The 26683-nt window shown below is 44.2% G+C and overlaps 1 protein-coding gene and 1 long non-coding RNA gene across 5 annotated transcripts in view; one reads left to right on the forward strand and one right to left on the reverse strand.

Annotated features, from left to right (window-relative positions):
- Positions 1 to 15212, reverse strand: part of LOC130866803 (uncharacterized) — a 45691-nt gene extending 30479 nt beyond the window's left edge. The window contains exon 1 of the long non-coding RNA XR_009056388.1: positions 15113 to 15212. This is a non-coding gene — a long non-coding RNA (uncharacterized LOC130866803). The remainder of the gene's footprint in view (positions 1 to 15112) is intronic.
- Positions 15213 to 15340: 128 nt separating this feature from the next.
- The window catches only part of Crot (carnitine O-octanoyltransferase), a 38245-nt gene continuing 26902 nt past the window's right edge, over positions 15341 to 26683 (forward strand). The window contains exons 1-3 of one of the 4 annotated variants that reach the window (XM_057758408.1): positions 15341 to 15477; positions 15951 to 16053; positions 18738 to 18873. In XM_057758408.1, the coding sequence (XP_057614391.1) occupies positions 18759 to 18873 (115 nt within the window). In that variant the 5' untranslated portion in view covers positions 15341 to 15477; positions 15951 to 16053; positions 18738 to 18758. Of the gene's footprint in view, positions 15478 to 15950; positions 16054 to 18737; positions 18874 to 26683 lie in introns of those variants that run through there. The other 3 variants (XM_057758410.1, XM_057758411.1, XM_057758412.1) reach the window with 3 other exon arrangements.

A 26683-nucleotide genomic window follows, 5' to 3' on the forward strand; every position in this document is an offset into this window, starting at 1 on the left:
TGGCCGGAGTGGACACAGAGCCTGGCATCACTGAATAGCCTGGTCTTCAGCCCTAGGGCCTGCCTGAAGCGTGGAGTCACTGCTGCTGCTCTCCCTCCTGGAAGAAGGGGAGCCCAGGGCTGAGGCACTGCCCACAGGCTGCAAACACACAGGTCACACTCTGTGGAAGCTGGCATGGAGGGCAGGGAGTTGTGCAGTGGCCTGGGACACTCAGGGATTCTGGCCACATTGTCCCTCACAGTGTTCCTGGACACACTGACTAGCTACAAGATCACCCTGACTTTGGACGACAGCAGGGTATCCAAGACGAGTCTCAGCAATGGTCCAGTGTTTATGGTGCTCTGGAAACCAGAAATCTTGAACCAGACTATTGACTTGTTGTAATGAGTATGTATGTAAAGCTGTTTGGGACACACACACACACACACACACACACACACACAGTAGGACATACTGCAGTGTGTATATATATATAAAATATATACTGTAGAATACACTGCAGTTTATATATATATGTGTGTGTGTGTATATATATATATATGTGTGTGTGTATATATATATATATATATATCCTGTAGGACACACTGAAATATATATGTATATTATATATACTGTAGGACACACTGCAGTCTATATATGTGTGTATGTATATATATATACACACTGTAGTTTATATATATACTATAGGACACACTGTAGTTTATATATATATATATATACACACACACACACACACACACACACACACACACTGTAGGACATACTGCAGTTTTCAGTGCTACGACAATGAATGAATATTCAGTGGAGAGATGGGAAAGATGGAGGAAAAGAGCATCTATGTTCGAAGTGGAGAGAGGTGAAATAGAGAAGGGATGGTGGTGACAGGTGGAGAAGGCTGTGGTTGATGGGAGAACATGTGGATGCTGAGTAGGGCTGGCAGGGTGCTGTAGCAGACTGGAGCTTTCTATGTGGGATGTCCTTTCCGAATATGTGTTAATTTTATTGGATAATGAATAAAGCTGCATTGGTGAATGGCTTAGTAGAGAGGCAGGAAATCCCAACAGAGAAGAGAGTAGGCCGAGTCAAGAGGCGCCATGTAGCTGCTGAAGGAGGACACTGGAAACTTACCAGTAGGCCACAGCCTCATGGTGATACATAGGTTAATAGAAATGGGTTAACTTAAGATGTTAGAGCTAGCTAGGAATATGTCTAAGATATTGGCTAAGCAGTGTTTTAATGAATATAGTTTCTGTGTGATTATTTGGGTCTGAGTGGCCAGGAAATGGATGAGCAATCTCTGCTTACAAATGGTGCCAATGTGGGCCAACCACATCCACATAAAACCCAAGAGAGTTGGAAAGGAATTCTAGACAAAAAAGAACAGAGTTAAGCACAGCTTCTTGGTAGCAGCGTTTTCTCAGGTCTTCTCTGTTTGCTAGAGACAAGCAGAGGTGTGATTCCTTTAAGAGAAGGCTTTCTGACTCAGCATTAGCAGCAAAAACTACGAGGCTCCTTTAAGAACCGGATGCCTGGTTCAGGCTGACAGCACTAACTCTGGGTCTTTCGGGAGGTCCTGCACTGAAATAGGTTCTGTGAGCAGCATGTTACAAATTGCTTAATGGTGACATAGTCCCACTGAGTCCCTGGAGCTGGGGCTGTGCTGCACCTGAAGCTGTGTTGGTGTCTGAGGGAGACCATGTTGCTATGAATGACCTATGCTGCCACCTGAGGGCATGTGGGGTCCATGGTCAATATTGCCACCGAGGGCCATGAGGGTATCTGTGGTCCGTGCTGTGACTGGGGGCCATATTGATGTCCGTGGTCTGATCTGCCACGGGAGACCATGTTGATGTATCCATGGTTTGTGTTGCTCCCGAGGCCACGTTGGTGGGTTGATGTCTGTGGTCCAAAGCATAGGCCGACTCCAGAGGCCATGTGGATGTCTGTGGTCTGTGCTGCAGCCAGAAACGTGCGGAAGTCCATGATCTGTGCTCCCCTGAATGTAAAGGACAAGGAAGCTGCTTTGCAGTGGTACTGATGACTTCAGATTCACAGTGCTGACCTCTGCCACCCCAAAAGAAAAACCAGCCTCGACAGGAAGTCACTGGAGAGAATGCTTGAACATTGTGATAGGAATCAGGACGGCTTCTGGTGGGAGGAACACAACTCAGTTTTCTTTAAGCAGCTGGTCACTGGGAGAGTGGCCATGCTCCAGTGAGTATATGGGCAAAACGAATTGGACTTTTTAGTGGTGAGGTCACAAGGGTAAGGAGAGAGACCTGGGAGGACTGGGAAGTGAGCGTGATTGGTGTGTTGTATGTGAAATTCCCAAATAATCAAGCCCCTCACATGATAGAACACATCACAGATGAACTTGACATGGTACACCAAGGGAAAACAAGAGTGGAGCCCACAAATGTGGAACAGACTCTGATGTTATGATGTGAGTACAGACATTACACCATGCCTGTGCACCTCTGCCTTGTAACACAGACACTGTCAAGAAAAAAAAAGCTATAATAAGCAATGCAGCTCTAAAGCTCTATAGAAATGGTTTTCTATACTTTAGCCAATGCAACATTCAAATCATAAATAACATCAAGAATATGGATACTTGCTAAAGGAAAATTTTAAATATTTGTGTTTTGCATTGCTTAAAAACATTTTTATTGCCAGGTGGTAGTGTGCACACATTTAATCCCAGCACCTAGGAGGCAGAGTCAGGTGGATCTCTGTAAGTTCAAGGCCAGCCTGGTCTACAGAGCAAGTTCCAGGACAGCTAGGACTGTTACACAGAGAAATCTTGTCTTGAAAAAAACAAAAACCAGAACATTTTTATTACACTGTTACTGTTAGATTCTACCTGTCAACAGTGCCCATGGCCATGTCAGACAAGCAGCAGATGACAACTGACCTCAGGGGATCAGCCCACCAGAAAACAAAACTCCGGTGGGTAAATCTCGGCCTGAAAGCCTCAGCCACACAGGGTCTCTCGCTGTGTCTTTCTTTACATGATCGCCACTGCCATTTTTCTCTGATATCTGGCACAGTATGAATGGGCACGGGGAGATCCCCACTGCCCTTATTGCAGTCTCATCACATCTTGAAAATAATCTGTTCTGCTGGGCATTTTTAGGTATAGATTATTGTGAAGATGATTTCCTCCTAAGATGTACTGTTTAACTGAAGCAATGATTTTATACAGTAATAGTGTTAGTTTAAATAGGATTTTGACGATGGACTGTTTTTAATAAATATAGTAAGGAATTATGATAGAGGGAAAACTAACATAGGTAAAGGTAGGGTAAAATGTTGCTCCTGGTTCTGATAAAGCAGAGGCTGCAGAGGATAAAAAATAAAATAAGGAAGTGTCACACAGCTAAAACAAATGAGAAATGAGTTTCTCTCATTCTTTTTTGATTTTGTTTTTGTTTTTTAAGACAGGCTCTGTGTAACAGCCCTGGCTGTCCTGGAACTTGCTTTGTAGACCAGGTTGACCTCGAAGTCACAGAGATCCACCTGCCTCTGCGTCTTGAGTTCTGGGATTAAAGGCGTGCACCACCCTGCCACATGAGTTTCTATTGAGAAACCATACAAACTATGGCTTAGGTTAATGACTGAGAAAAACAATTGAGTTCCAGTAGCCCAACTAGTTTAAACTTTTTTGATCTTAAGGTTAGATGTGTTCACAGGCTTGGCAGTGCATCATATCTGAAATAAGGCTTTGAAAATAACAAGGTTAGACTAAGTTGTCTTTGCCAAATAGTATCAAGGTGAAAAACCCAAGAAGACAATCTGAAGTTTTAGAAGGACACAGGGTTGAATGAGGAACTCGTTAAGGTCAAGGAGCAAAAACAAAGTAGTCCAATTATGATGAGCTGATGTGCTTTTCTTGCTAGGATGAGCTGGTGACCAAGTGTGATCATTAATTCCTTGTACCCATTTCTACCCTCAACCTCACTGTTGATGGGTGGGCATGTATCCTAAAGATTTAAAGTAGAGCTGACTATTTTTCATATGTAAGTTTATATTTGTGATTCTTCTAAGATTTCTGATGAGATTACCTTTTGAGATGAGTAATAAAATGACTGGTTCAGACTGCCAGCAAAAGAACTGGCTGAGAAAAATACCTTGCTTGATCACACTCTGTTAATCTGTAACAAGGTGCTTAGACATGAATATATGTGTGTTCTTAGGACAACTTGTTTTCACCTGTAATATGTAAAATGTTTAATCATGTAAGGAAAACATGCTGTTTTCTTGTATTCATTCACTTGAAAAATAGAATGTAGCCACAATGTCATTCTCATATTGCTTGAAAGACTTTTCTGGGTTATATAAGTGATGTGGTATGGAGCCTGAAACATGCTGCCTCCCTGATATATCACTTTTTCCACATAAATTTTTGGCTTTCTTGAAAACTGTCTTTTGTGGTGTATTATTCCTGGATTCTTGGACCCTAACATCTGGGGGCTCGTCTGGGATTTGGGGGGGTTCACCTCCCACAAACAAGCCATTTTGGGGATCTCAACCACCCTCACCAAGAGAGAAGTGCAATAGTTTCTGGGAAGTGTGGGGTACTAGCGATTACTGATCTCCAGGTTTGCTGAAATGGCCAAGACGCTCTGTGAGGCCACCAAAGGCCCAGAGGGTAAACTGCCTTGGACTGAGGTTGAGGCTAAGGCTTGCACAGACATCAAACAGGCCTTGATCTTGTTGCAGGTCCTAACTCTGCCAGACATAACTAAGCCTTTTTGTCTCTTTGTGGATGAAAAATCAGGAGTTGCTAAAGGGGTGCTCACTCAGAAACTTGGGCCATGGCATTCCCCGATGGCATGTTTATCTGCAAAACTGGATCCTGTCAGGGCTGGATGGCCAGCCTGCTTGAGAATTACGGCAGCAGTGGCCCTGCCTGTTAAGGACTCAGACGACTTAACTGTGGGACAGAACCTGATCATCAGAGCTCCACATGCAGTGAAGAGCCTCTTGAGGGCCCCCCTCCCCCGCCAAATTCCCGAAAGATGGGTATCAAATGTTCCACTGACCCTGTCGGCTAAACAAACCTTTCCCCAACCATTTCATACTCAATCCAGCCTCCATGGTGCCCAGGAGGGAGGGAGAACTCCTTCATTACTGTATGGACATAATATCAAGCTTCCAGAACATCAGACCTGACCTGATTGATGTCTGGTTGCTCTCCTGGATCTGGAAATGTATACGGATGGCAGCAGCTTTATAAAAGGGGGCCAGAGGCTGGCAGGGGCTGTGATGTGCACCCTGAAGGAAACACTGTGGGTGGAACCCCTTCCACCAGGCACCTCTGCCCCAAAGGCTGAATTGTGGCACTTACCGCAGCCCTAAGGTTGGGTACAGGAAAGAGAGTCAATATTTTTACTATATGCTTTTACCACACTACAAGTGCATGGGGCTATTTAAAGGGAAAGAGGCCTTACCACTGAAGTGATCACAAACAAACAAGAGGTTCCTGGTCTCCTGAAAGCTCATTGCCTCCCAAGGCAGGTCTCAGTAATTCACTGCCCCGGACATCAGTGGGGGAAGGAACCAACTGAGGCTTTCGGAAACCACAAAGCAGACCAAGCACTGAGGGCAGCAGCTCAGGGACCTCGGACACTGGCAATGTTCCTGCTACCAGCACCCAGCCTCCCAGAGATACCCATTTATTTAACCTGGGATGGTGACTTTTTCCAAGGTCTGCCTCATAGGTTAATTAAACAGGGATGGTACTCTGTGGATGGACATATAATCTACCCTGGGCCCTGGGAAGGACTTCAATCAAACAGCTTTATGAGTGCACCCATCCTGGTAAGGCAACATTATTCATCCCTCCCTCAATCGTATGCTTCAAGACCTTGTTTCCAGTTCCTGCCAGGCCACCACCTCTGTCCTATGCCATCATCAGGAACCCAGCAAACAGGAAAGAGGTATGGTGCCAGGCATCGTTTTGGAATAGACTTCACTGAGGTGAGGCCTGGGCACTATGGACATAGGTACCTACTAGTATGGTGGACATCTTCTGGGGCTGGACAGAAGCCTTTCCAACGAAAGGAGAGATGGAGCCCATAGTGGCAAAGAAGCTGCTAGAGATCATCCCTAGGCTTGGAGTCCCCTCTGCACCAGCACAGACAATGGGCGAGTTTTGTATCTCAGGTGATCCAGGGACTATCTAGGTTTGGGGGATTAATTGGAAACTTCATTGTACATACCATCCCCAGAGTTCAGGACAGATAGACAGGGTGAATCAGACTCTAAGAGAGACCTTGACTAACTTAACCCTTGAGACTGGCGAGTGCTGGATGGCCCTCCTCCCCTTGACCCTCCTTAGTGTTAGGAATACCCCCTATACTCAAGAACAGACCCCACATGAGATTATGTTTGGTAGGTCTCCTCCTCTCTGCCTAAGATCAGCTCTGAGGTTTTAGCGGAAATATCTAGCTTATGTCTGTGCAGGCCCTGCAACAAACCCCAAATGGGTTGTTCCCTCTGCTCTAGTACATATCTGTTTTGTTTTGTTTTGTTTTTTGCTTTTTTCGAGACAGGGTTTCTCTGTGGTTTTGGAGCCTGTCCTGGAACTAGCTCTTGTAGACCAGGCTGGTCTCGAACTCACAGAGATCCACCTGCCTCTGCCTCCCAAGTGCTGGGATTAAAGGCGTGCGCCACCACCGCCCAGCGCCTAGTACATATCTGAACTATGCCCCCAAACCTCACAGACACAAACCAGAAGACCCTGTTTGGGTCAAATGTCACCAAAAGGAATCTTTGTGGCCTCGCTGGAAGGGACCCCACACTGTTCTCCTGACTACCCTGTCAGCAGTGAAAGTAGAGGGAATCAAATCCTGGGTGCACCGCTCCCACCTAAAAGGCTTGTCTGAGACAGATGACCCAAAGAGGGTGAAGACAAAAGATAGACTGTATCCCCCATGCCCAGGAGACTCATTTCTCCTTGACTTTCCTATTCTCTCTGATGGACTGATAACGTGCCAACAACCCACATATTCCAGTTTCATTATTATGGGTCCTATCATGCACTATGGATGAAACTATGGTAGCCATGGTTACCACATATGGGCCCTCCATGTTCCACAAGGATCTCTGTGTTTTACTAGGTTGGAAGACTCCTCCAAGTCTCGGGGGCTTAGGTATATGCATGGTTATCACAATTACAGCTGTGGGCCCTGTCCTGTGGAGACCAACCTGGTTAAATATTCATTCCATGCCTGCCCAGAAGGAAAAGCCAATTATTACCACTCCCCCTAGGGATGTAAGACACATGGGCCATGAGTAAAGGAAAAGATAGGGACAAAGACTTTCTCCTTAGGAGGGAGAGATACCAATCTGGCTGACAGGTGGTGGAGTTAAATCTGAAACAAATGACTGTGTATAATGGTTTACCCACTGCCTGGGTAGTGGGGAGGACATAGGGACTTCGGACGTGATAAAGGCTACAAGTCACCCCACAAAGGCCACCACTCATGTCTGCAAAAACAGGAGAATTTATTTCCCAAAAACTAACAGCACGCTGGGGTCAGTCACATAACTAACTGGCAAGAGAAGCTTGCAGGCTCCTTTTATACACAGTCAGGGTAAAAATAGTTAGGTTATCTCCGATTGACTAAACAAGCAGCAACTAAATTTGATTGGCTGTGGCATTTTTGGACTTGTCAGGACAAGTTTAGTCAAACCCCAGCATGTCTTAAATGTGGGGGTTTCAGTTTTCTGATTGGCCAGCCTCAGTCTGTAGCCCCTCCCAGCCCATGGTGCCTGTACTCAGAGGGCAACCACAGTGCTGGTCAAGCTCATGCATAGGACGACTCCCACAACTGTCTCAGCGCCAGGACCAGGCAAGCCACCAGGCTTCGGAGCTAGCCGGGGTGGAGTCCACAGTCCCGACCCCACCAGAGAATGATGAAGCCTCAGCCCTGAGGCAAGACTGGGGAACTGGGGGCCTGTGCCAAAGGCTGTGGTGGTTATGTATGGTTCAGCCATGTTCTGATAGCAGGCAGTGCTGCTAGCAATCTCAGATGTACATCTGGGACTGGAAAAATTATGGGACACTTTTCACCATTCAAAAATTTCCCCCACAGGTGAAATGAATCCCAAAACTCATTGATCATCAGAAACACTGATGACAACTTATGCTGGAGAGGTTGTGGGCTAAAGGGAGCACTTCTGTATTGCTGGTGGGCGTGCAAGCTGGAATAGCCCCTTTGAATGTCAGTGTGGCGATTTCTCATAAAATTAGGAAACAACCTTTCTCAAGACCCAGTAATACCACTTTTGGATATATATCCAAAGGATGCTCAATAGTGCCACAAGGACATGTGCTCAACTATGTTCATAGCAACTTTGTTTGTCATAGCCAGAACCTGGAAACAACCTAAATGCCCCTCGACTGAAGAATAGATAAGAAAAATGTGGTACATTTACCCAATGGAGTACTACACAGCAGAAAAAAAATAATGACATCTTGAATTTTGCAAATGGATGGAGCTAAGAAAACATTATTTTGAGTGTGGTAACCCAGACCCAAAAAAGACAATTATCACATGTACTCATTCACAGTGGTTTTTAAACATAAAGCAAAGAAAACCAGCCTACAAATCACAATCCCAGAGAACCTAGACAACAATGAGGACCCTAAGAGAAACATACATAGATCTAATCTACATGGGAAGTAGAAAAAGACAAGATCTCTTGAGTAAATTGGGAGCATGGGACCTTGGGAGAGGGTGATGGGGAGGGGAGAGATAGAGAGGGGAGCAGAGAAAAATGTAGAGCTCAATAAAAATCAATAAAATTAAAAAAAAAATCTATTAACCCTAACTAAATACTGAACCCTATTCAGGATGGGGACGAGGTTTTAGACCCTACAACCCCACAATGAGGAAGGAAAACGACCCAAGCTCCAGTTCCTAGCCAGATTGACCAGGAAAGCTCTGAAGTCCTTCTCATTCTAGAATATGCATACAACCTTTGAAAGTCTTCCTCTCCCAGCCTTGTAGAGGACTGTTGACTGCGTCTTGACCCCAGACCTCCCCCTATTGGGATAGGTTATACAGCAAAGATGGGGGTTGAGACACATCATATAAGAAATTAGTTTATCACTCAAGATAGCCACAGTCAAAACGACCCTTGGTGGCACAGGGGGTCAAGGGCCTTGCTTCCACTCTCCCACTTATCATATGGAACACTCCTGGTACCAGAGACGCTGTAACAGAACCCATAAACTGCAGCCCAGGGTACCGGAAACTCCACACTCCCTTGGAACTGCCCAAGGGCTCTCGGTTTGCTTGCTCCTCGGGGCTTACTCCCTATACAGACCCTTTGTGTCACCATCTGCCCAGCTCTGCTTCTTGGTCAAACTCCTTCCCCAAGGGTACTCTTATTCTGGTGAAGGGGAGAGGAGTATCTCAACCATCCCTCCTCTCACCGCAGGCCCGGGGCTGCACCCATTCTAGTCCCCTTACTAGTAAGTCTCAGAATGGCAGGAGTAGCTGCTGTATGGACCAAAGTCCTCACCAAGGGGGAGCTAAATTCCCAGGCTCTGGGGAGTCAGATCGACCCTGACTGGGCAACCCTAAAAAAATCCAAGAGCCATCTAACTTCCTTTCTCAATTCTTTGGCAGAGGAGGCTCGACAAAACAGGACAGGATTAGACTTTCCCTTCCTGCAACAAGGAGAACTTTGTGTAGCCCTGGGAGAACAGTACTACTTCTACACGAACCATACAGGAGCAATCAAAGAGAGTCTGAGCTTAGTCAGGAAGAGATTAAGACAAAGGGTGCAAACCCAATCAGCTAGACAGGGCTGGTTCGAATCCCCTTTCAGCGGCTCATCATGAATTACCACCCTGATAACGGGAATGGTAGGACCTTTATTATTTATTATTTTATTATTAGGTATAAGCCTAATAATCCTATTAATCATGCTCTGTGTCCCTTGCCTGCTGAACTCCGCCTCTCCCTTCATTCAAAAGAGGATTCATGCAGTTAAGTTGGACTGTGATAGTGTTTGTACTTTGGTCTGTTGTGGGTTACATATCTATAGTGAATAAGTTTGTGTGTGTGTGTGTGTGTGTCTCATCTCCTAAGGAAGTCTGTCACACAGAATTTCTTTCCTTCTGTTATCTCAGTCTTGGCAGCAAGAACATCTCTTCACCCGCTGAACCATCTAGCCCGCCCTTTACATTGTTTTAAAGTTGTATAACTGGAGGCTGGAGAGACGGCTCAGTGGTTATGTGCTCATGCCGAGAACCCTGACTCAGTTTCCAGCACCTATATGATGGTTTGCAACAATTTGTAACTCCAGTTTCAAAGGATTCCGCTTCTGACCTGTGTGGCCACCAGAAAAACATGGTTCACATACATGTATGCAGACACAAAACACTCATACACATAAAATAAATTATTTAAAAATATTTTTAAAAAGAAAGCTACTTTAGAGGTGACTCTATCTCATCTTGTGACTGATGTAAGAATCTTTACTAGAAAGTTTTAGAGAAGTACTGGATAATTAAAAACTACAATTTTAGTTTCTTTAAAGGCAATTATGAAAAATGATGACTTAGAGAAGGTATAAATCGTTTAAGGTGCATGAAAGAATAATATTTCTATGATCTGAATGTGTCCCTCAAATTTCACCTGTCGCAAAGGCAAACCTGGTTCTTTTGTTCACGGCATGTCATAGATGAATGAGCTAGCAAAGTCTCCAGGGAGTGCTTTCAAGGGAAGCTCTTTCTGCTATGGTGTTCAGCCTTTCCATTGTGATATCTTGCACTATCTTGAGCTTCTGCAAAGTTCCCAACAGCAGAAAGATCCTCTGCAGAAAACGCTGGGTGGTGGTGGTGCATACTTTTAATCTCAGCATTTGAGAGGCAGGGGCAGCCGGATCTCTGAGTTAGAGACCAGCCTGGTTTAGAGTGTGAGTTCCAGGACAGCCAGAACTATGCAAAGAAACCCCTGTCACAACCCCCACTCAAAAAAAAAAAGTGAGAGAAAGTATTAAATATAGGATTAAGATAATACGATTCTACTCTTAAGATAAACCCATAGCAACTGAAAACATAAATTCACATAAAACCTGTATGTGTGTAGTAGGATTATTCTTAAAAATAAAAGGATGGTTGGCATGGTGGCACTTGGGAAGCAGAAATGGATGGGGCAAAAAGGTTTCAAGACATCGTCAACTGCTTTGTCAGTTCAAGGCAAGCCTGGGCTACACAAGACCCTATCTTAAGAGAAAAAGTTGGAGAGATAGTTTGGTCAAGAGAGAGCTTGACTTACAAGCATGAGGACCAAGATGGAACCCCAGAAACCAGCTAAAAAAGAGAGAGAGAGAAAGGTATAGTGGTACACACCTGTAACCTGGGACTGGAAAGGCAAGTGGAGACAAGGAAGATCACTGGGACTTGCTAGTGTCGCCTACATGGAGAGTTCCAGGACAATAAGAGAGTCTATCTAAAAAGAAGAGAAAAGGGTAGACAGCACCAAGGAACACGCTAAGGTTCTTCTCTGACACTCGCACCTGCACACACATGAACACACACCCAGAAAATCAAAGGAAGGTAACTTTCGCCTGATGAATGGGTAAACAAAATATGGTATATTCATCCATACAATGTAGTATTATTTGACGTGTTAAAATAAAGAAATGCTGTTATAGACTAAAACACAGATGCATCTGAGCAATGTAAGAAAAAGAATTCCAGTTCCAAAAGGTCAAATAATGTAGGATTCATACCGAGTGCCTGGATCAGGTAAATCCACAGTGACAGAGAGTGCAGACTGGTTACACAGGGCTGGGAGATTGTGGGGAGGGCTGGATACCGAGCAACAGTTAATGCTCTTTCTTTGGGGGAATGACAAAATGCTGTAAAAAATCACATTATGACTGTGTGTGGGCTAGTTTCCCCAGCTCGACACAAACTAGAGTCACCTGGGAGGAAGGACCCTCCGTTGGGGAACTGCCGCCACCAGATTGGCATGTGGACGTGTCTGCGGGCCCTTTTCCTGATGGATGTGGTGTGCCTTTCTAGTCCTGAGCTAAGAAAACAGGCTGAGCAAGCCGTGGGAAGCAAGCCAGTAAGCAGCAGCGTTCTTCCATGGTCTCTGCTTCAGTTGGGGCCTGGGCTTCTCTTACTCATAAACTGTGATGTGGAAGCGCAAGCCAAATATGCCCCTTCTCCTCAACTTGGTTTGTAATGAGCTAATGAAACCTCAGGTGAGCTGAGAAACTCTAGACAAGAAAGTTGACATGCTGCTGACAGCTTCAGCAGGCGAGGACCTGCAAGCACCTGATAAGATAAACATAACCTCCTTCAGTGTTTGCAACATTGAGACCGCAGGGGACAGAACAGACTTCTGGACAAAGGACAATCTGCTTCTGTACAGCTCGGTCTATTTTATTGGCATGGACTTATTTACTTCCATGGATCTTGATCTAACAGAATTGGTCAGTGTCTTACCGCAGGAACAGAGGGCAAATTAATGCAGACTATATAGTTGTAAATATAGTTAAATATTTATTTATATGCTTTAAAGGGGTGATTTGGGGTACGTAAATTACCTCTCCATTCAGCTGTAAAAATTAAATTCTCAGTTTAGCCATAAGGAACTTGTCTGAGACGTGAAAAGGTCGCCGTTAAGTCAACACTTCCCCCAGGATTTGGGGGGCAGACTTTCATACAAATAAATATCATTAGTGACAATCAAAATGTATCGCTGGTGCTCAAGGGAGCCCATATGTGAAACAGTGTGCATGTGCTCTTGGAAGGGAGGGTCTTTTTTTTTTTTTTTTTGGAGGGCCCAGTAAGACAGCACGGTTAACTTTTAACATCATCTGTTTGTATCTACCATACTTTAGTTTGCTATTGGCTGTTTCTCAAAATAACCACGCCTATGCAACCTCCTCTCATTAAAAATAGGAAAATATAAGCGAAGGGACTCTGGACAGCTTGAGCATCATAAGTATGGCTCTGGCAGGCCTTGCCCTTCTCACCCACTCCTCCATTCGGTCACATTCCTAGCTAGACCCCAGGATCTACTCCCTTACTTGGCCACTTCCTCCTCCCGAGGCTGCCTACCAAGGGCCAGCTATCAAAGTATTGAAGTCCAGCAATCAAAAGCCCCCTTTGGCTCACCTAATAAACATGCCTAATTAAAATTAAACACCTCATCATTCCCTTGGTACCTTTAAAACCACCATTCTCCTCTAAGCCACATCTCTCTCCTCTCTATCCAGACACTCCTTTGTTGGTCCAGGACAAATACCCTTGCCACATTTCCCTTCTTCCCTTCCCATCCTGCCTTGTCCCCTATATCCTCGTGTGTTTGTCTCTCATCCTCTGCCCTTAGCCTCTCTGGGTTAAATACATCTCCTTTGTGCTGAGAAGTTGGCACTGGGGGTCCTGAGCTGATACTTCTCATTTCAATAAGTATTTCTTCAACTTGCTCATTTGGGGACAATTCAGAGTAAAGATCTATCCCGCAGACTAGCGCTATATATTACAGTACATTAAATTCACAAGTCTTATCAGTAAGCTAGCTATGAAGATAGAAATGAGAATTTTAATATTCTTATAATTTTTGAGGCCAGCTGTATCCATTTATGCCTGTAAAGGTCTCTTAAATGTGTGGTTTACTGAGAAAGAGCTGCATAGTGCTACAAATACATGGCTTTTATAGAAACTTGAAGAAGTTATAATCACCACCAGTAATCAGTTTTAGGTCTTCAGACAACTTGTTGCTGTAAACCACGCTCCAAATGCTTGGAGCATCTTCCTCACCAGTCAAGATCTCTTTGTCGTGCGCGAAGAAATGCAAGCTTGTTCAAGTTTAATCTGAATGCTACATACTTTGAAATTTAATTTTTTTTTTTTTTTTTTTTTTTTTTTTTTTTGGTTTTTCGAGACAGGGTTTCTCTGTGGTTTTGGAGCCTGTCCTGGAACTAGCTCTTGTAGACCAGGCTGGTCTCGAACTCACACAGATCTGCCTGCCTCTGCCTCCCGAGTGCTGGGGTTGTTTCTAACGAGACCAGGAAGACGCACGCGAAGCGATGCTGATGTATGTAGCTCGGTGGTAGAGACCCGAATAGAGGCCTGGCTTAAATCCCCACAACGAAGTGTGATCCTAAATTCTTTGCCACCATCAAACATTCAATACTCATAAGCTTTTAAAGAGGTGTCAGATTTTTTTTAACTTAAAAAAAAAAGGTACCATGAAGGTTTCTGAGATGCTCAATCAGTTTAAGAATTCTATCTTGTAAGCAAAATTTAACATCACCCAGAATGTAACACTTACAGCCATGAGGGGAAAAAGAGATTAATCTCACGTAATCACTCTGACAAGCTTAGGGATGTGGTCCAACTTGATTATGTAACACCTCTAACAAGCAGTACAAGTATGAATCATATTAGTAATTCTGTAGAAAACTTATGTCTGTTCACTGTAAATCTTTCAATGACACACAGCAGACTTTACTGTCAAAAGGAATTTGGAAAGACAGACCGCGGCTTCTAATGTAGTAATTGAAAATAATTTTCTAAAACCGTGCTGGATAACTAAGTAACAGAGTGTAAAAAAATAATTTTTTCCTTCCATGAAAACCAAACAGTGGAAGAAACAGTGTAAATAAGATTAAAATTGAAACAATTTATTTCAGGAGGTAAATGAAAAATGCATTTACCTGTGAAACTATATCAACCTCATAATCTTTCTCTAGAACTTGCCTGGATTAAACAATGCTACTTTTTGGGCTGATTAAAAACTCCAGACCAGCCCTAATATTGGAAGGGTGGACATCCCTGGAGACTCCAAGAGTTTGCGGCAGAGGGATGGCTGGGAGTTGGCCAAATCTCAGTCTTAAAGAAGGCGACGAGGCCAAACCGGATCTGTGCGACTGCTATTCTCTTGCTGGCACACAGGGTAGACAATAAAATGCCTCTGTAAAACTCGAGTGCAAATCCCTGCTCGGGTCCTGCAAAGGAGGCTCGCACTCGCTAGGGGGAGGGACGACTGGGCGTGAGAAGAGACCGGAACGCGGCGCCCGGCAGCGGAGAGGTCGAGTGAAAACCAGGCTGAGCCGTGGGCTTCCTTACCCTTCCGCAGGGTTGTGCCCGTGCGTGGGCGGAGCCGCCGCCATCTCTCTGGACCGCAGCATCCAGCAGGAAGCTGCTTTAGTAGGGACTGCAGGACGCTAATCGGATTTTCTGTTCGCGTTCCTGGGGCGCAACCCGAGCCTGGAAAACCGCCGGGGCCGGGGCCGGGGCCGGGGGCCGGGCAGCGAGCCACGGCTACCCACCCCTTCCAGCACGGGGTGGGACCCTCGAGGCTTTCCGTCCAATCGCGTCCCCCGACGTGCGCGGGGCGGGACCCTCGCGGCTTTCCGTCCTAGTTGGGCTCCTGGGCTGCGCAGGGCTGGCAGGCCGCCGTCGCGGAGGACCGGCGAGGGGCGGAGGTGAAGGTGAGCGTGCAGCCGGCTCCCTCCGTTCCCTCCCACGGCGGCGAGCGGTCAAGGGGCAGTGGAGCTGCGCCGAGCCGAGCAGGGTGCAGTCGGGCAGCGCCTCCGAGGCTCCGGTCTGGCGCGGGTGTGGCGTCCGCAGGCGTCTCGCCCTTCGGGTCCGGGGTATCCCCCATTGCAACGTCCAGCTAGCGGGTCGGGGTGCTTGTTCCTTAATTTTCCCCGACTTGTTCTCATCCCCTGCGCCGAGTTGCCATTGGGTTGGTGGGAGGAGTTTCTGAACTTTCTCGCTGCTTTCTGCTTCTGTTTCAGCCTAAGTGCGGGCACCGGAAGGTGCTCTGTCCCCCTTGGGTCCATCTAATTAGAAGCCTGGAACATAGCTAGCTCTGCAGCGATTTAAACTAGCAGATGACCATTCTTCTGTTTCTCCAGCTTCTTTCATTTCCTTTCCCCTCCATTTCTGGTCTTTACTTCAGCGCAATTCTTCCTACAGTCACCATCCTTGTTCAAGTCCCCGTGGTTTTACATCAGAATTGTTGGAGCTTCTAGCAGTCCTGAACACTTCATCTTGGTTTACTGGTATGTGACACTTTGCTTGCTTACTCTTCCTGGTTCTCGTTCCTACTTCTTTGAGTTCACTTTACCTTACTGTCAGGAAATCCACTCTAGTTAAACCCATAGTGATGGTGTTCTTAATGTTATTGTAATCCTTTAACTTCATCTATGTGGTCGAAAACTTAAGACAACTCTTAGCGAATCTGCTTTAGCTGGTGCAGGATTTAAGCAGCACAGTGGTCATAAAATGAGTATTCTCGTTCTCGGCTTTGTGGAGTCTGTTAAGTGACAGGGAAGTGTAAAGAGAGCGGCTTGCCATTCCATATTAGTTTCCTGTTGCTACCACAACAGATGATCTCAGGCAGTTAAAAGAACAGACTTTGAGCTTCTGTGAAGTCTGAGTGAGTTTAGCTGTTTATCCTAGACAGAGTCTCAAAAGGAGTGATCAACGTGCCTGAGTTATTTTCTGAGGTTTTAGGGTTCATTCGAGTTGGCAGAATTTAATTCCTGCTCACTTGCAGGATTGAGGGCCCCATTCCTGTTAGCACTTTTTTGCCTCTGAGTTCCTCCAGGTCATGGATGTAGACATAGAAGTGGTAACATCTCTACCTCACAGACTCAAATGATTCGGTTAAGTCCTGACTATTTAAGCTCATTTTTTTTCGTAGCTGAAACCCAGTTGCAACCATAGGGGTAATGATCTTCTATTATAATGACAAGTTCTGGGAAATAAAAAGTGTAGGTAGGAGTTGAGGTCATCATAAAAATTTCTGCATACTCTAGTCCATAATATAGTTGTTTCAGGATAAACTGTTTTTATGGCATGCTTTTTAGGGCATGCCAAAATAAAAACTCTGATGACCGTATGATTATACATTCAAAAATAAAGAGATTCTATTACTTACTCGCCTAGAGTTTGGTGGGTATTGGTGGCACATACCTTTAATCCAAGTACCAGGGAGTCAGAGGCAGGCAGATCCGTGTCAATTCAGGCAAGCCTGGTCTACACTGCTAGTTTCAGGCCTGCCAGGGGTATATAGTGAGATTCTGTCTCAAAATAAGTAAATAAATAAATTTTGAGGTCCTTTGAGATGGATCGTTAGATAATGGCACCTGCAGCCAAGTCAGCTAACTTTACCACGTGTGAGTCCAAAGGACCCACAAGGTAGAGGAGAAGAAGCTCCTGCACGTTTCCTTTGACTTTGACATGTGTGCTGTGACAGGCCACCACCACCAAATAAATGCTCCCAGTGTTTTCCAGTCACTTGCCTAGGAGCAAATGGCTAAAAAGTAGCTGAGTCTATATTTAGGACCAAGAACTACATTTCTGTTAAGTCCAAAGTGGTTTATAAATATTCAGATGGGATGTAAGTGACACCATTAAAAAGGAAGAGGCTGAACTTTGGGGTCCTAAGGTATTGGCCAGCATAGTGTGGCATGCCTTTGTTTCTGATACTGTTAACTTTCATAACACGAGTAGAATATTTAGCTTTGCCATTTTAAAAATAGGATATGAAAGGACAGAAAGTTTTCATTCAATATTAATTTCTTGTTTTCTTAGTTACTGTTCTATTATGGAATTTATAAATTATTCTTTCAGAGATCTTATTATTTATTTAATACCAATATACCCTAATCTTAAATGGGATTAGTTTTATTTTGACAAGAATACCACAAATCTAGAACATATTTAAGATTGGCTTGTGATACTCAAAGCCAGTCTGATTAGGTCCCATGCCATCTGCACAGTTTTAAGTTAGATCAGCTTGTCACATGAGGTCTTACAGTCTGTAACATCTATGACCCACTCTTCCACACCTTGCATTGTTTTTCAGACATAATCTTTTCCTACACATCCAATCCTACCTACCCAGTAAGACTCTGGAGGTTCCCTAATGTTCTGTAATGTTGCCTTGTGAAAGGAGAGATTACAACCTAACAGATCTGCCTGGGTACCAAGGACGACCTCTCAAACTGATGACTAAATCGGAGATTTTGGTTCTCATATGCAAGCATGTTTTCTTGTAGAACCAGGCTGGCCTCGAACTCACAGAGATCCGCCTGCCTCTGCCTCCCAAGTGCTGGGATTAAAAGCGTGCGCCACCACCGCCTGGTTGCGAGCATGTTTTCTGTAGCACACTGCGCTATCTGGTGTTTGATGAGGATGGCTACTGGTCCCGCTGAAGATGCTTTGGTTCCCTAGCTGTAGTGAGGAGCAGCAGGCTGCATTCCTGCCGCCTGGCTCCCAACCACCTGGCTCCCAGCCACCTGGCTAGCTAATGCCCCAAAATAATTACACGGAAACTGTATTCTTTTAAACACTGCCTGGCCCATTATATCTGGCCTCTTCTTGGCTAACTCTCATATCTTGCTTAACCCATTTCTAATAGTGTGTGTAGCACCACGAGGTGGTGGCTTACCAGGAAAGATTCTAGCCTACATCTGTCTCAGGTTGGAGAATCATGGCGACTGCCTGACTCGGCTTCTTTCTCCCAGCATTCTGTTCTGTGTGCTCCGCCTATCTAAGCTGCTGTCCTATCAAAGGGCCAAGGCAGTTTATTAACCAATGAAAGTAACACATAGACAGAAGACCCTCCCACATCACCTAGCATATTGAATTAATGTTAAAGTTGGTTTTCTTTGTCTGACAAGTTTACAAATACTTACAAAGTTGAAGTTGTGACTGATGCTGTTCTTCTTTTCTTCAGTTTTTCATCTGTGATTATATCATGGAAAATCAACTGGCAAAATCAGTTGAAGAACGGACATTTCAGTACCAGGATTCTCTCCCATCACTGCCTGTTCCTTCACTTGAGGAATCATTGAAAAAATACCTTGAATCAGGTATGTTTATAAACTTCTAGTATAGATTAATATTGTTAGTGCCATAGAAATGAGATTGATGAGGGTCTAACTGCAGATGCCTGTAGGCTGATAAAATATGCAAAGCGTTTAGAAGTTATTTTTCCTTGGTGTGAAAGTATTAATGGGCCTGCAGTGTAAATGTCAATCCTTTGCCTCCATCTGCATGTACAAGTCCCACTTCAGGCAAAGATCTTGAAATCTTTCTCTGCTTCTTTTGCTAGCACCATATTTGAACTAATCTTATGTTTCTTGGACCTTGTAATTTCTTAAATTGGTTGTGTAGTTTGCTGCTAATGCCTGTCCAAGCATCTGCACCATCCATCATGCCCACATTTCCCCTCTGATTCTCATCACCCATATACAAAGTAACCATTCTGAGTCAACAGCCACCTGGTTTTAGTAATACTTTCTCTTAATTCCCCTGGCTATTCAGGGTTGAGAGCAGTGGTTCTGAACTTGGTAATGCTATGACCCTTTAATACAGTCTCTCATGTTGTGGTGACCCCAACCATAAAATTATTTTCATTGCTACTTCATAACTGTAATTTTTCTACTGTTGTGAATCCTAGTGCAAATATCTATGTTTTCTAATGGTATTAGGTGACCCTCAAAGAGGTTGTAACCCACAGGTTGAGAACCTCTGGTTTAGTTGTTCATAAACGAGCCAGCATTTACTTTTGGGGCTTACTTGTTGTATTTCCACCTTCTTTTTCGTTTCTTAATTTTTTTCCTTTGTATTCAAATTTATTTCTAAACACTGGAATGAATGAACATTTTTGTATACAGTTAGACATAAAATATTGAGTCAGTTTTATTTCCTTTTAAAAACGTGCATTGTGTAGCTCTCTTTCCCTCTTCTTCTCTCCTTCCCTCGTTCTCCTTCCCCTTTCTCCTTCCCCTTCTCTTTTCCCTTCTTTTTCCCCCTCTTCTTCCCTCCTTCTCCTTCCCCTTTCTCCTTCCCCTTTCTCCTTCCCCTTTCTACTTCCCCTTTTCCTCCCCCCCTTCCCCTCCTCTCAATGAGGATAGACTGCCTTGAGTTTGCTCCACAGCTGTAATTCAGGACATTTCAGTTGCCAGCAACCTGGCAGCTCTCTTCCCTTCTCTCCTGTGTTCTCTCTTTCCTGTCTGCTTTCATATGTTGCTCACCCTTGTAACTGCTTGCAAAAGAGTATTTGAGAGGGCAAAAAAAGAGCTAATTGTTTTTACTTGATTGTTTAGCTCTGTGTAGAATTCTGAATTGGGTGTGCTTTAAGAATTCTGAAGGCCTTGTTTGTTCCATATGGGAAATATGGTGTCGTTCTGATTTGGGGACCCATCCTTCTAAAGATTATAATACCTCCCATCCCATCATCTTCCCAAATTTATGTATCTTTTAAAATTATTAATATATTTAACTAATCCATTGATTCCAATTGGTGCTACCTATATGAGTAGAGTGTCAGTCATCCAGTGGGGGCATGGGAAGCCAACTAGATACTACACCCTAAAAATAAAAATGTAACTTTCCATCCTCAACTGTCAGCTCCTCAGCTAGGGTTAAAACCTTGGGAGTCCCTGCTAGAATGAGCTCTTTTGATCTTGTGGAGGTCTTGTGCTGAGTTCATGAGCGCCAGCCAGCAGTGTTGTGTCCAGAAAACAGCCCCTCACCGCACTCCTTCCCAGCCTTCTGCTCTCACATCCACTCCAACCCCTCTTTCGTGACACCGCTGTCTTGGTGTCCCATTGACTACCACACTCGGTCACCTATTCTTGTCCTTTGAACAGTCATGCATCTCCGCGTTAACTATTCCCCATCGCAATAAGAAGTTTCTCCTACCAAGGTTGGGAACAGCACAAATCTAGGAATATATTTAGAGAACACTTTGACAACATGGTCATTTAGGAAGACATCAGTAGGTTCTCTTTGCCAGGGCTTATGATTTCTCTATTGATGGGTTTTAATTGTATTTGCAGGATGAGGCATGGATTTTCTCCTGAAGAGCAGGCCTCAGATCCAGAAAAGAGAGTGGTTGTTGCCCCCATAAACAGTCTTGCCTCTATTGCAGCAGTGGTTACAATGTTGCCTTAAGGTTGGTAGTGTAGCATGCAGCACCCAGCACTGGATACACTTTGATGTCGTTTATGCCCCATCAGACTCCATAGCACCTTCCAGCAGTATGCTACTTCATAACTGTGATTTTGCTGTTGTTCTGAATCCTAATGTAAATATCTGATATGCAGAATATCTAATTTTGTTACCCCAATGAAAGGGTTGTTTGATCCTGAAGGGGTTGCAGCCCACGGGCTGAGAACGGCTGATCTAGTCACCGTGGGCAACAGAGAACAACAACAGTAGCCTGTAGTCTGTGTCGTTTTCGGTGCCTCTCTGAACAGTAAGTCACAGGAAGGGAACTCATCCTTGGCTCAAGAGTACAAGGCAGCTGATACTTTTGAAAACAAAGAGAAAATGAAGGGAACAGCATTGTTTGCTAATATAGGGCACCTTTGTACAACCTGCCGCCCCTTTTAATGTATTTTTGATTAGGTCACAAATTAGTGAGTTTCATAAATCCTTAGTTTTGGCTAATATACCTCTCTCCCTCCTTTCTCCCACCCCATCCCCATCTCCTTCCTTAACTTAAACTTTTAGCTTCTGGTACCCCTTCTGTATTCTTTGATACTGTGTGTACTCTGTCCCCTCATACCATATGTATTACATAGTGTGCAAAAGTCCAGGCTCCTACATCGTCTCCTAGAGCGATCTTCACTTTGGTTGCACCTTCTCCTGGCCTTTTATCCCTGTGTCCCTTACTTCATTTGAATGACCCAGACAGGTCCCCTTTTCTCTTTCTTTTTAAATTCCCCCTTTAGCACTTTATAACCCCAATTTACTTTCCATTCTAATTCTTTCTTACCTTATAAAAATCACAATTCATTATTGGACTCAGCCAAACAGTAAAACCCTGCAACCATCCCAACAATTCTGTTTTATTGTTATTATTTTAAAAAAATACTAATCCAAATTCCCACTCCCTCCCCTTCTGCCATTCCCTCCACAGACCCTCTCACACCAACCCCCTCCAATCCTAAGAGAGGGTAAGGCACCCAGCCCTATAAAAAGTCCAAGGCCCTCCCCACTACATCTAGGCTGAGCAAGGTATACATCCCCAAAATAAGAGAATAGGATTCAAAAAAGCCAGTACATGTAGTAGAGACAAATTCCAGTGTCACTGCTAATGGCCCCTCAGTTTGTCCCAGCCATACAACTGTCAACCACATTCAGAGGGACTAGTTTGGTCCTATGCTTGTTCCTTCCCAGTCCAGCTGGAGGTGGTGAGCTCTCATTAGCTCAGGCAAACTGTCTCAGTGGATGAACCCGTCATGGTCTTGACCTCTTTGCTCATATTCTCATTCCTCCCACTCTTCAACTGGACCTAGGGAACTCAGTCCAGTGCTCCGATGTGGGTCATTGCCTCTGTTCCCATCTGTTGTTGGATGAAGGTTATACGATGATATTTAAGATAATCATCAGTCTGACTACAGGGCAAGGCCAGTTCAGGTACCCTCTCCACTATTGCTTAGAGTCTTAGCTGGGGTCATCCTTGTAGATTCCTGAGCATTTTTCTGGAGCCAGGTTTCTTGCTAACCCCATAATGGCTCTCTCAATCAAGTTATCACTTTCCTTGCTCTCATATCTGTCCTTCCTCCATCTCAGCTATCCCATTCCCTCAAGTTCTCCTCAACCCTTCCCTTCTCTCCTTCCTTCTCCCCCTGCCCTCATGCTCCCAATTTTGTCAGGCAATCTTGTCTGTTTCCAATTTCCAGGTGGGTCTATATTTGTTTTTCTTTGGGTTCACCTTATTACTTAGCTTCTCTAGGATCATGAACTATAGGCTCAATGTCCTTTGTTTATGACTAGTATCCACTTATGAGTGAGTACATGCCATATTCATGTTTTTGGGTCTGGTTACCTCACTCAGGATAGTGTTTTCTAATTCCATTCATTTGCATGTAAATTCAAAATGTCACTGTTTTTTACCGCTGAGTAGTACTCTAATGTGTAAATGTGCCACACTTTCTTTATTCATTCTTTGGACATCTAGGTTGTTTCCAGGTTCTGGCTATTACAAATAATACTGCTATGAACATAGTTGAACAAATGCTTTTGTAGTATGATTGGGCATCTCTTGGGTATATTCCCAAGAGTGGTATTGCTGGATCCTGAGGTAGGTTGGTTCCCAGTTTTCTGAGAAACTGCCACACTGATTTTTAAAGTGGTTGTACAAGTTTGCATTCCCACCAGCAATGGATGAGTGTACCCCTTTCTCCACATCCTCTCCAGCATAAGCTATTATTAGTGTTTTTGATCTTAGCCATTCTGACAGATATAAGATGGTATCTCAGAGTTGTTTTGATTTGCATTTCCCTGATAGCTAAGGAAGTTGAACATGTCCTTAAGTATCTTTTGGCCATTTGACCCCAAAAACTCTACCAGAGAACTCCTACAGCTGATAATACCTTCAGTGATGTGGCAGGATACAAGATCAACTCCAGAAATTCAGTAGCCCTCCTATGCACAAAGGATAAAGACGCTGAGAGGGAAATCAGAGAAGCATCACCTTTCACAGTAGCCACAAAGAACATAAAATATCTTGGGGTAACTCTAACCAAGGAAGTGAAAGATCTATTTGACAAGAACCTTAAGTCTTTGAAGAACGAAATTGAAGAAGATACCAGAAAATGGAAAGATCTTCCATGCTTTTGGATAGGAAGGATCAACATAGTAAAAATGGCAATCCTACCAAAAGCAATCTATAGATTCAATGAAATCCCTATCAAAATCCCAACACAATTCTTCACAGACTTTGAAAGAACAATAATCAACTTCATGTGGGAAAACAAAAAGCCCAGGTTAGCCAAAACAAGCCTATATAATAGAGGAACTTCCAAAGGCATTACCATCCATACCAACAATTCTTTTTTTAAAATTATTTATTTATTTATTATATATACAATATTCTGTGTGTATGCCTGCAGGCCAGAAGAGGGCACCAGACCTCATTACAGATAGTTGTGAGCCACCATGTGGTTGCTGGGAATTGAACTCAGGACCTTTGGAAGCGCAGGCAATAATGCTCTTAACCTCTGAGGCATCTCCCCAGCCCCATACCAACAATTCTTAACTGCAATAAACTTTCTTCCCCACCATACCTAGGAGCAGTCATGTCCTTCCCTTTTAAATTTCTTTTGTCATTCATGAGCCAGTACCTTCTTGTCATTCCCATGTTGTCTGGTTTAGTTGCCAAATCAGGGGCTATCATGGAGAATGAATGCCACCCTCATGTATTTTTTTCTCATTGTCATTCTTCCCTTCTGTGCAGTTCTTTTCTGGAGACAGGTAGCCTCAGCTGTGGGTATTATCTATCACCTAGAGCAGGGGTAATCAGTCGCTCCCACAGCAGGGAGACACAGCCTTCATTCCATGCAAGGAGCCGCTGCCTGTGTCAGACTTGCTGTGCAGCTCCTCTCCTATCAGCTTTAGTCCACGTTTCCTTCCCATTACAGCTGGGCTCTACGCCACCTTTCTTTACCGCTGTTGTGTCTGAGCATCAAATGTGTCAACTTTTCCAAGGAGACAAAAGCAGCTGTTCATTAACCCTAGATAAGGCACCAACACAGACCAAGAGTATGGGTGACTTCAAAACAGTCGAGTCATTGAGAACTCCTACCTCCTCCTGTAAGCCGGAGAGCTGGACTCGCTGCCTTCAGTAAACCCTCTACTGTCTAAATACGCCAGCATCTCCTTCTGAGATCACATGGGAGCCCAGTGACCCTATGAAGGAAGGAGGGCCACAGACAAAATTCTGTGAAGGTTTCATAAATGTAGACTCAGTGCTATGATTAAAATGGTATGGCCATGTTGATGTTGTACCCCGAGGATGGTTCTCCACTACACCTGCCAATCCTTGGGCATTCACATTTGTGATTGAGATTCTGAAAATCTCACTGGGAATGGGTTGGACTTGGTGACTAGTGGATCTTACTGTTGAGTGTAGGGCAGAGACCTAGTAATTTCATTAGCACACACCTGAATTCCACCACTCTTTTCCTGAACTGATCAGTTTGGGACGGGGAGAAAGCTGAGCATATAATTGAACTTTTTAAAAATTTAAATTAAATTCAAGCTGTTACCTTGAAACAAAAATATATACATTAGCTGAGTACTATGTGATTTCAATATATCTATATTATATAATGTAGGTCAAACATCTGTCTCTTTAAATATTATTTCATTATGTTGAAAACATTCAAAATCTTGCTTCCCGAGATACTCAGTATGTACGTACTGTCTGTAGCAGGATTCCAGATCTTCTCACTTCTCTCTCATTAGCTCCCCATCAACCTCCCACATCCTCCTTGCATCTCCCTCCCCGTGTAGACTCCCAAGTATCAGTGTTGCCGAAGGTTCTGGCTTCTGTTGTAGGCTTTGTTCACTGAGCGTTTCCAGTTGATTCTGTGTTGTAGTGTCGGTATTTCATTCTTTCTTTAAATGGCGAATGAATAGCTTTTCCATGTATACATAGTATAATTTCTTTTTCTATTCATCAATTGACAGATACTTAAGTATTTCCATTACCTGAATTTTGTGAAAAATACCTCAAAATAAGATCTATAATACCTTGTTTTTAGTATGGACCCAAATCCAGGTTTTTGTTTTTATCTAGTTCTTGTTTCAACTTGGTTTTCCCTAGCACCGGGAAAACCTTGTGTGGGTGGTCGGCTGTCTCTCCTGGTTTGGGGAAGACACCCGGCAAACCTTGTGTGGGTGGTCGGCTATCTCTCCTGGTTTTGGTAAAGACATCGCGGCAAACCTTGTGTGGGTGGACGGCTGTCTCTCCTGGTTTTGGTAAAGACATCGCGGCAAACCTTGTGTGGGTGGTCGGCGGTCTCTCCTGGTTTGGGGAAGACATCGCGGCAAACCTTGTGTGAGTGGTCGGCTGTCTCTCCTGGTTTTGGTAAAGACATCGTGGCAGTCGCATTTCACCCTTTGTTTTTCCTTTTTAGGGGACCTTGTGCCTTAAATCTTGAATCTTGGATTCTGCCACCAGAATTGGCTTATTTATGGACTTACATTTACCCCACTTGTATTTTCTGTAACCTTTTACTCCTCAGGCCTTAGATATTTTCTCTGTTTTACAAAGCCAGTCATCGTCTTTCCAGTTTATGTTTGTTTGTTTGGTTTGGTTTTTTGACAGTGTCCCAGTTTATTGCTCAGGCTGGCCTGAACTCCTACAGCCTCTGCTCCCCAGTGGTTGGGACGCTACAGGTTTGCCACCTTGTCTGGCTCACCGTGTTTTCTGGGTTTCTGAAATGTCTGCCCACCAACCCCTGGTTTGTCTGTCTGCCTCCCTGTTCACTTTGTAGATTTCATTCCCTTTATTATTACTTAGTTTAGATTTTTTAAATGTATTTTATGCGTCTGTCTGCACACCAGATTCCGTTAAATGGTTGTGAGCAGCCATATGGGTGAGGAAATCAATTCATGACCCCTGGTTGAGCCAGTGAGCTCAACCACTGAGCTGTCTCCTGCCCCTGTACTCCTCCTGAGATAGCTTTACTGTCATTTTACTGGGTTTCTAGAGGGAGTGGAGATAAATAGGAACTGGAACAGGTGTGTGTGTGTGTGTGTGTGTGTGTGTATGTGTATGCTGTTCTTTTTTTTTATTATTGGTTTTTTGGGGGTGGGGGAATGGTGTGCACTTGCTTCCTTCTGCTTCATACTTTGTTTTTAACATGGGTTTTTGCTTAA

This window comes from Chionomys nivalis, chromosome 26 (genome assembly GCF_950005125.1).
Source record: "Chionomys nivalis chromosome 26, mChiNiv1.1, whole genome shotgun sequence".
Lineage (NCBI taxonomy): Eukaryota > Metazoa > Chordata > Mammalia > Rodentia > Cricetidae > Chionomys > Chionomys nivalis.